Raw genomic sequence first — 10,727 nt, forward strand, 5'->3', positions numbered from 1 at the left:
AATGAGAAGGGCAACATTCAATATTTAATAATACCTTCTAGATAAAAATAGATGAAAACAAAATGAACGAGTAGCATGCATGTCAATAGAACACACTTGGCAATAGATGCATTTATCGTATTTAGAATCTTTTATATACATTCCTGGCTGTGACTTTTATACTATTCATTTAAATATATTTACACTCAAGTATAGTCATACAGTTTGAGCTTATAATTACTGTTCACTCATTATGAAGTATATGTTAGCTCTGGTCTTCTCCAAAAAGCCTCAAACCTCCATGTTTTCTATCAAAGGTTGAAAGCAGGGATTTTATGAGGCGTTCTTTTTAGTCTACATACCAGGTTGTACTTTTCAAACTTGTTGATTTAAATTCATTTTGGATAAAGGTGAGATAGTTAACTCCCATGGAGAGAATGTGATGTGCAAGGGGAGAAGGGAGTTGAGGGAAATTGGAAGGGGAGGTGAACCGTGAGAGACTGTGGACTCTGAAAAACAATCTGAGGGTTTTGAAGGGTCGGGGGGGTGGGAGGTTGGGGGAGCCAGGTGGTGGGTATTAGAGAGGGCACGGATTGCATGGAGCACTGGGTGTGGTGCAAAAACAATGAATACTGTTACGCTGAAAAGAAATTAAAAAAAAGAAAAAGAAAAATTCTGTATGCTTTCTGCATCTTTTAGATCTGTAAGATTTTTAACATTATAGGTCTCTAATATTGATAACTCTGATAATAATTGAGGCAAATTGGAAGCAAACTACAGGCTTATTTCTTTAAATCGCTAAGAATGATTGCATAGAAAATGATCTTTATAGTTTCCAGGCCATTCAGTGTTCCAGATACTGTTTTGTCGACAAAACTGTTCTGTAACTTACTTTGGTGTGAAAATGTCATTTTGGAAGGCTCCTCTTAAGCTGCTGATTTCTTATTTTCTCAGCAAGTTCCAAATGCACATAAGGATTGGGTCTGTGCCCTAGGAGTGGTACCAGGGCATCCGGTTCTGCTCAGTGGCTGCAGAGGGGGCATTCTGAAGCTTTGGAACGTGGATACTTTTGTGCCAGTTGGAGAAATGAAGGGTCATGATAGTCCTATCAATGCCATATGTGTTAATTCCACCCACATTTTTACTGCAGCCGAGTAAGTTTTTCCGTGTGATTTTTCTGTGTATTGGTTGTGTTCAGATTTAATAAATATTATAAGTTGTAAATGTCTGGAAACATAGAACATATAAAACCCTTCTTTTATTACAGTCATTCTATTTATGATCTCTTATTTATATTTTCTGATGTACACTTTGGGTACTGAGTTTAATCCCCAGAATACATGAGAGTAGTGTTACTTCTGTATTAGCACTCTGTTTATCCTAGAAACTCTGCAGCCAAATCTTCCCCCGGTAATTCTAATTAAAAAAAAAAAAATTATAGGTGAGTAATTTTTAAAATTAAAAAAATTTCTTTTCCAGAAAGACCGAACTTGCCATTCTTTACACTTAGAATAAATCATTAAAAAAATCTCTGTTCCTCTTCTACCTCTCTGTAAAGTACAGTTGACATCTGGACCATGCACGCTTAGGGGCACTGACCCTTGAATAGTCAAAAACCAGATATAAATTTGATTCCCCCCAAATTAAACTGCTAATAGCTTACTGTTGACTGGAAGCCTTCCTGATAATATACTTAGTCAATTAGCACATATTTTGTATGTTATACGTTTTATATACTATTTTCTTATAAGGGAATCTAGAAGAAAGAAAATGTTATTAAGAAAATCATAAGGAAGAGAAAATACATTTACAGTGCTGTGCCGTTTATTGAAAAAAATCCATGGGAAAGTGGACCCTCGTAGTTCAAACCCATGTTGTTCAAGGGTCAGCTGTACAAGTGCTTAATAATGATAATATCTGCTTCTTCCCTTTTAGGGAGGCTGGACTGATGGATTCATTTGCTTATTTTTTCATTCATGATGTGTCTCCAATATGTCAGGCACTGTTCCAGACTCTTGGGAAGAGCTGTGAACAAAATAAATCAGGCCCCCCCTTCCCCACCGTTTCATTCTAAGGAGAAGGAAAAAAAAATAAGTAAAATAGATTACATAGTGATAGGTGCTATAGAGAAAAATAAAGCAGGGACCAGGGAAGAGACTATCATGGGGAGGAGGTCACACAGTAGGGTGGTTGGTGAGGGCCTCACTGAAGAAGTGATATTTAAGACGCTTGAAGGAAGTGGAGACATGTTGTGACCATAAAATGACACAATGTGTATATAAGTACTTTGGCAAGGAAAGCATATACACCCTAATGTGAGGTGTTAGTCTCATTCAAATAGAATATGTCTCATGAGAATCTATCTTGAAAATCTCCTTTTGTCATTTTTACATTTAATTTAATCAGAGCACATTCTTGATTCATCTATCCTAAATGCATGATTACCCTGACTTTATTTTGAAACCTCTGCTATATTTCTGTGATATCTCTTATTATTCGTGCTATTTTCATTGAATCCCTCTTTTCGCTGAGATTTACTTTCTTGTATCTCGTACTTTCTCTTTTCACTTAGATTTTTACTATTGTGTACTTCAAAGCTGATTTATTTTTGTGTTTTTCTAAAGTGCTTACCTTTGGTGCTTCATTGATGTGATTTCCAAGATATATTACTTTCTCAAGACTCACTACTTTTGTTTATTCTCTTGGAAACTTGCTGTGTCCTTGGTAATTTACTGGCAATAACTTAATACCCCTCAAAGCTGTGGGACACTCAATATAAGACTCAAAGTATTGAATGTCACTGAGATCTGGTGGGTGAATTATGATGTTACTGTAATATCTCTCTTCCACATGTAGTCTTATTTTTGAAGAACTGAACTTTTTCTCATTTTACCCATGGTGCACCAGATGCAAATGTATTTACTATGTAACTTAAAAATCAGGAAAATGGCCAATAAAATCAGAAGGCTATTTTCTTTTCTTTTTTTTTAAAGATTTTATTCATTTATTTGACAGAGAGATCACAAGTAGGCAGAGAGGCAGGCAGAGGGGGGTGGGGGGAAGCAGGCTCCCCACTGAGCAGAGAGCCCCATGTAGGGCTCATCCCAGGACCCTGAGATCCTGACCTGAGCTGAAGGCAGAGGCTTAACCCACTGAACAACCCAGGCACCCCAAGAAGGCTATTTTCAAACTAGTTCCACTTATTTATTTGTCATTTAGCACACACGTGCATGGTGCTTAGTATTTGCCAGGCATTGTTCTAAGTGCTTTTCAGGCACTGTCTTCTCTTGTTAGACTGTATAATCTACAATGGAAGAAGGTTTTGTTATTTATTTGTTTGTTTGTTTGTTTTTAAATTGTCTTGAGCAGCTGAATAGTGCCTGGAACATATCAAGTTCTCAGTAAACATTTGTTGATTGGATGGTTGAATGAAGGAGTGGGTGGACGAGCAGGTGGATGAATGAACATATCCCCTTGCTGTTATCAGTATACACATGCTGTGTGGGTTGGGGAGAAGATTACTACTTTTCCCCAGTTTTATTGAGATATGATTGGCATATAGTATTGTGGAAGTTACAGATACACAGCATAATGATTTGACTTACATATATTGTGAAATGATTACCACAATAAGTTTAGTTAACATCTGTCATCTCATATAGATAAAAAAAAAAAAGAAAAAAAGCTTTCTTGTTTGCTTGTGATAGGAGCGCTTAGGGACAACAGAGATTACTGGTTAGAGACTAAAAAGCCTAGATTCTAGACTCACCTCTGCCCTTTAGTATGTTACACTGGACACGTAACTAAACTCTCTTTATCCTTGAAATGGACTGCATAATCTCTGAAGTGCCTTTTAGCTATGAAATTCTATGGAAACTCCTGGCTTTGAGTTTATTAGATAATTGGAGAAAAGTAACACTCCCTTAAAGCTATGAGAGACACAGTAAGAAATATGATGGTTTAATAACCACTCCCCAGTACCCACATGCTGGGTGAACAAAACCAAGTTTTCTCAGAAATACTTTAAATCTTCGTGTTCCATTATAGTGGAGTATCAGTCCACTTCTCAGCAGCCCATTGCTTTTCCTGGGGGCTTAGGCTGATTTCACCTGAGCGTAACTCTACCTGACTGTTGCCAGACTCACCAACTCCCTGGAATCCCTGCCCCGATCTCTGATCAACAATGTCTCATGTGCTGTTTTTTGAAACAATGAGTGCAGGTTCAGTGTAGTGATTAGGAGGTGGGGCGGAAGAACCAGACTGCCTAGGTTGAAATCTTGGTTCTAGCACATATTTTGTGATATTGAGCAAGTCACTCACCTCTTTGGATCTCATTTTGCTCATCCATACAAAGGGATAATAGCATTATCTATCTCTATGGTAGTTAAAGAGAATTCAATGTATTTATATTTAAAGGCACATAGTAACAGTGCCTGCCATATAGTAAGCCCTTGACAATATGAACTATTTTTAATATCATTATTAAGGGTATCTGTTTGATATATGTATGGGACAATGTATATTTTTGCTTACATCTATTGAAGTCCTCTTCAGAAAATGTTTTCACAATAAATAATGCTAAGAGCTATTTCTTTGTCTTTCTGCCTCTTTTCACATGTTCATTTTTAATTTGTTTTGTAGTGATCGAACTGTGAGAATTTGGAAGGCTCGCAGTTTGCAAGATGGCCAGATCTCTGACATAGGAGATCTGGGGGAAGATATTGCCAGTAATTAAACAGGAATGAAGATAGTCATAAACTGAATACTGTGATAATACGTTCGTTATGAAATGGTGCCCTGTATTTATTAAGCAAAATGTTATGAATGGGATTAACTGGAAAATATATCTGAATCCAACTGCTGAATATAAATGGTATTCTAATAAAATTGTGTACTAGCCTGTGTGCTTAATTTTAATATCTGCCAATACATATATATCCTTTAATTGGTATACTGCTTGATTCACACTTTTATTGTGGCTGGATTTTTGTGCCTAGCTATAAAAAACACCTTAAAATTATTTGAATTATAAGATACCTGCTTTTGTGAGAGTCAGAAAACACCTGGAATACAATGCAAACCATTGGTAACTCATCGTATAGTCTGTTCAGATGATTTATATATTTAAACATATTGGGAATGTTAGTCAAATTGTGGTCCATTTGTCTGGTATTTATATCAGTCTATAGAAGCTTTCTAAATTCCAAAGTTCTTTTAATAGAATGGGAAAAAATAAGATAGGAGAATATTATTGATGATTTTTCCTAAGGTGGAATTGACCTTCATCTATTAACAAAGAGTGTTAAACAGTTTGTGTTAAATGTTGATGTTTACTTGTATTGACCAAAGTTTTACAGCTGTGCTATATTCTGTGCTCAGGACTAAAATGCTGTTAAATTGTTTTATTAGTGCTGTGCATACATCCTGTCATGGGAAACATTTTTGATGTCCTAACAGAAATATATTTTGATCTATTTTCCTATGGAGTTGTTTCTATTATCACCTTTTAATTTCATTTTTATTTAACAGTAGTATTTCCTTCCCTTTTATCTAATTTTTTTATATGCTGCTAAATATATTTTAAATACACTATGTTTGCAAACCTTGGTAGTTATGATAAGAACTATATCATTTGCCGTGGGAAAAGCTATGTAAATAAGTAGATTGTAAAAAGAGAATGTCTTACATTGTAACTGTATGAATTTTTAACTGCTGTAGATTGGATTTTGCAAAAGGATGTATGATTTATCTGTCTGCTCAGAATATTAATTTGTAAATTCCGCAAGTTTAATTTTTATGTAGATGTTATAACATTTGAATATATTGTCTTGTGATTTTTTCCCCTGAGTACATTTGCTTGTAAATGAAAGCTTAGCGACTGCTTCAATAAATGTGTTGCTCTCAATTGTTTTCATTCTCTTGTTCTTTTTCTAATTGTATGAAAATGGCTAATGTTTGTTAAGCTTTACCTATGTGTGATATAAGGAAAGTTTTTGGTTTTTTTTTTGTTATCCAGCACTTCATATACATTCCCTTTTTTGCTCACTAGACATGAAATACTCTTGAGAAGTTTGAATCATAACCTAATCTTGATGAACCAAAGAAACTCACTTAGGGAATTAAATTAAACCTGTAATTTAGGCATTTGCACATAGGTGGTAAAACAAAAATTATCCCTACAAATGTTAGGACAATAGTGACCTTGGTTACAGAAGAATAGAGGGGTGGTGATTGGCAGATGTTGGCAGAAGGTGAGTTTAGAGTGTAGAGAGGGTGTGGCCATGCTTCTGGGTCCTAGTGATGAAGTTTAGAACCTAGGTGAGGTTCAGTGGGGTGGGTCCAGAGCCGATGACCAAGAAAGAATTCTTGACTCATCTTTGGTGCAGAATAGTGGTTTATTAAAGCATGGGGACAGGACCCATGGGCAGAAAGAGCTGTTGCCCCAGGGTTGTGAGGGATGGCAGGTTTTGTAGGATGGAGTTGCGGGGAGGTAAGGAAAAAGGGAGGTTTCAAAAGAACTTTCATATGCTAAATAGGACTTACAAGATACTGGATGCCTTGAGGCCTTGTCATTGTCAAGGTTTTTCCCTCTAGCAAGGTTTTAACATTAAGATAGTTGGGAGATTCCTAAAGAATGTCACAATATGTCCCACCCAGGAGTGGGGGTGGGGGAAGGTTGCAGGATGTCAGCTGTTATTGTGTCCACAGCCAGCCTTCTGTTCCCTCATCGCTAGGAATGTTCTAGTTCTCCACCTGGGTCCTAAGTTCATAATTCCTCTTACTTTATGTGTGTTTTATTTCACAATGAAATATGTATTTCCTTAATTTTAAAGAAGGGATTTTCCTGTAAAGAGGAATTTAGCTGTTTTTAATTTTGCCTCCTTTCCTGGAGGAAAATACTGTGACAAGACCCGAGAGACATTTTTATGGCAATTTTGAATTTCAGTACTCCTGGAGTGTTTCTTTTCACAGGACTATTGCTCAACCACTCATTTGATAATTAATTTATTCGATAAATGTTTCTTGAGCATGCCCAAGGCCAGGTACTAGGTACAAAAAAAGTAACAAGCCTGAGTTTACACTTGCCCTCTGAGTGGAGAGAGAGAATAAATCCAGCACTTACATTATGGATTGGTCAGTGCTCTGGGAAGATCTGGTTAGTGCTCTGGGAAGATCTGGTTAGTGCTCTGGGAAGATCTGGGAGTCTTCACCCTCATTGGAAGCATCTGACCCAGACTGTGAATCCAATCAGAGGTCTGTTAACACCGTCTTGAGCTCTGCTTGCACAGAACACAAAGCCCAGTGTCTCTAACTTTTTAAACTTTTTAAAAGGCTGAAGGCTCAGCTAGAGCTGATCTGATGTAAATAATTCAAATGGGTATGTAAAAGAGGCAGTCCTCTTTAAAGACTTATATTTTAAAAGATGCTGGGGGAAGTCATTGAAAGGGCGTGACCTCCAGTTGACCAGGAGCTAGGTCCGGGCAATCCGGGCAATCCAGGCAATCCAGGCACCCTGAGGCTGCTCACCAGCTCCCCAGCCCTAGGAATGTATGTTCTGCCCATGATCTCACAGCCAGAGCTATTTTTATGTTTCCAGGACGTACCCTTGAGGGAGTAATGTGTTGTTGAGACTATCTACATGGTATTGGAGACCAACCCAGGTAAGGCCTCTGTGTAAACTTTAAAGGTTCTGGCAGGCAGGTTTGGAGATCTACTTGCCTCGTGGCCCCGGGACAGAAGCCTCGTAATAAATCCCCTTGGTTCTTAAACAAACCTGCCACCAACCAACCCGGAGGGGCTTTCCTTTTCTATCTCTCCTTGCTCTCCTTGTATGGAGGCTAGTTTGCCAACCAATTAAAAAAAATTACTGTTCATCTCTAAAGATCCCATCCAGAAAGGTTTACAGTGACTCCTTTTTTTTTTTTTTTTTCCCTTAAGTAGGCTCCACACCCAGTGGAGCCCAATGTAGGGCTTGAACTCACAACCGGCAGTCAACACCTGAGCTGGGATCAACAGCCTGACGCTTAACTGGCTAAGCCTCAGGCACCCCAATCATAACTCTTAAAACAGTTAAAATAGTGCTTCTAAAATTTAAAAATGGATTACTCCTCACTATGTATTAAATATATGCCGTGTCCTCTGAGAATGATGTCTTCTACTTTTGGGAGATAACATTTCTTCTTTCACATCCAAACCTTGGCATTTTACCTAAAGACTAATGACAATGCTTTGCATATTAATTATGTCCACATTTGTTTATTTCCAAGCTGATATGGAATCTTCTATAAAAACTTAAAGTCATCAACATGTAACCCATTGTTCTGTGCTGTTTGTAATTTTGTTTGTAAAATTGTTTGTAATTTTGTTTTTGTAATTTTTCCTAAGCAGTGCTGTGCCTTACTTCAAAATCAGTTCAACTTCTCTTTTTAGCTTCAGAATAGGTTGTATTATTGCTAAGTTAGGATTTGATTTACCAGTTACTGCGTGGATACTGATTACTGGGAGTTGGTATTTGCAAATCACAGATATAAAATGTACAGACTGCTCTCTATGAGCATCATGGTACAAAAATGAGTTTTCCCTCCTATTTTCTAACCATAATGAGATGCTGAACCAATTGTAAAATTGTTAGGTCCCCCCCAAAATGGGTCCGTGATTAAAGGAGCGAGACTGATATAAAGCGAAGGTCAGGCAAAGCTTTATTCCGCGCCAAGCATCAAGAATCAGACTGAACATTCAGGGCCGCACCTCTTACAAGAGAGGGAGACCCCTCTCTGTTTCACAGACTAGCTTTTATAGAACAAAGGCCATGTGGTTGGGCCTGGCCACACACAGGTGGCCAATGAAATTGTAACACACAGAGAAAGCGGCACAGTCATGTTAGGTCACAAATAAGTGACCAATTGAATTACAATTTACCCTAGTAGACATTTGAACCAGCCTATCACCTTGGTCAGAATTGGCGCCCAAAAGGTGCCCAAAGGGCGGGACCCATACTCCTTGGTAGCTAGGAGACAGTATGCGCCCCCACTGATTGAATACCTCCACCTGGCCTGACCCACCCTTGTATTTGGACTTTGTTACCCGGGACTTGTTCTTTTTTCTTTTTAATTTTTTTAAAGATTTTATTTATTTATTTGACAGAGATCACAAGTAGGCAGAGAGGCAGGCAGAAAGAGTGAGAGGGAAGCAGGCTCCCCACCGAGCAGAGAGCCCAATGTGGGACTCGATCCCAGGACCCTGGGATCATGACCTGAGCCCAAGGCAGCGGCTTAAACCACTGAGCCACCCAGGCGCCCCACCTGGGACTTGTTTTTTTTTTTTTTTTTTTTTTGATTTTTTTTTTTTTTTATCAGGGAGAGGGGGAGAGAGAGCGAGCACAGGCAGTCAGAATGGCAGGCAGAGGCAGAGGGAGAAGTAGGCTCCCTGCCGAGCAAGGAGCCCGATGTGGGACTCGATCCTAGGACACTGGGATTATGACCTGATCATGACCGAAGGCAGCTGCTTAACCAACTGAGCCACCCAGGCACTGGGACTTGTTCTTAAGTAAGTTCCCCTGGAGGGTGGGTGGGGGGGCAGGGTCAATTCAAGTTTTACAACAAAATGGCAGTTCAACCAGGGTGGGGCCACTTTGGCTGAATAGGCCCTTACAAAATGTCACAGCTGCCATTAATCTCCCCTCTTTTGAATGAGGTGAGTGATTGTAATAGCCAGCCTTTACTGAGCATCTACTTTCCCCTTTAGGCATCTCTGAAATGGGGGGCATCTGAGAAGCCTGTGAGCATCTGATTTCAGTGATATTTAATTGTGAAAAGCAGTGTGCATCCTAGAATTTGTGAAGTACAGTATTCAGTATACAGGGGGATTTTTGCCAGACAGACAAAACCAGTGGCAAATGTGCACTGTATCATTTGTGGCTGATAATAGGACTCCAAACCCCTTTTAGTATTTTTTGTGTATGTTGGATTTGAGAAAAGCAATATCCACATTTCTCAGACGTTCTTTCAGCTTGGGTTCCACATTTAGCGTGGCTCCCACCAAGCATGTGAACCCAGGCACGAGTGGAGTGAGGAGGAATTGGTGCTTCTGCAGCCAAGTCCTAGAAACCCTTATTTTCCCGTGGCAGCTGTGAGGGGGCCCCATCCTCAGGCGTGAACTATGGTGTGGAGGGGCATGGCATGGGGCACTGTCTTTGCGGCCTCCAGCCGAGGTGGTTTCTGGCGTCTGCAGTCGGGGCAGGAGATCCCCTATTCGGTTCCTTATGTTTTGGACTGTGGCAGAGGCCAAACTGGGTGGGCTGGTTCTGGGGTAGGGGCTGGGGATCTAGCACCACTCACGATTTTGTAAGCAGCCGCTTCTGGCTCTGAAATTCTTTTCTGCTTAAACAAATTCCAGTTTATCCATTTATTTATTTTTTTTTTCTGGACACGAATTCTCAAAAATGACCATACCCTTTTCTCCTTAAGCTATGTCATTGTTTTTACTTTGAAAACAATACTTTTTGGTTGCCAAGAGGCTTTATGCCTCCCGGCGCCGCAGGCATTCACCGAGGTTGCTCTTTCTTGGGGGGAATCCCAGTTTTCCTGTCTCTGAAAAACCCCGTTAGACAGACGGGCTTTTCAGGCTTTCAGAGTCGCCTGGTGTTTTACTTGAGAACAGAAGCAGAGTATCCGAGAGGCTGTTTTGTGCATCTTCACCTGTTGTAAACATGTAACAACATCACTAAAAAATACCCAAGAAATAAACAC

The 10,727-nt window shown here is 39.3% G+C and overlaps 1 protein-coding gene across 1 annotated transcript in view; it reads left to right on the forward strand.

The window, feature by feature from the left end:
* LOC111161322 (kinesin family member 21A) overlaps positions 1 to 5,884 on the forward strand; it is a 153,647-nt gene extending 147,763 nt beyond the window's left edge. The window contains exons 37-38 of the mRNA XM_022524913.1: positions 934 to 1,133; positions 4,621 to 5,884. Coding sequence (XP_022380621.1) covers positions 934 to 1,133; positions 4,621 to 4,714 — 294 coding nt within the window. The 3' untranslated portion in view covers positions 4,715 to 5,884. The remainder of the gene's footprint in view (positions 1 to 933; positions 1,134 to 4,620) is intronic.
* The last annotated feature ends 4,843 nt before the right edge of the window (positions 5,885 to 10,727 follow it).

Source organism: Enhydra lutris, unplaced genomic scaffold, assembly GCF_002288905.1.
Source record: "Enhydra lutris kenyoni isolate GAN:26980312 unplaced genomic scaffold, ASM228890v2 scaffoldscaffold84, whole genome shotgun sequence".
NCBI classification, from domain to species: Eukaryota; Metazoa; Chordata; class Mammalia; order Carnivora; family Mustelidae; genus Enhydra; species Enhydra lutris.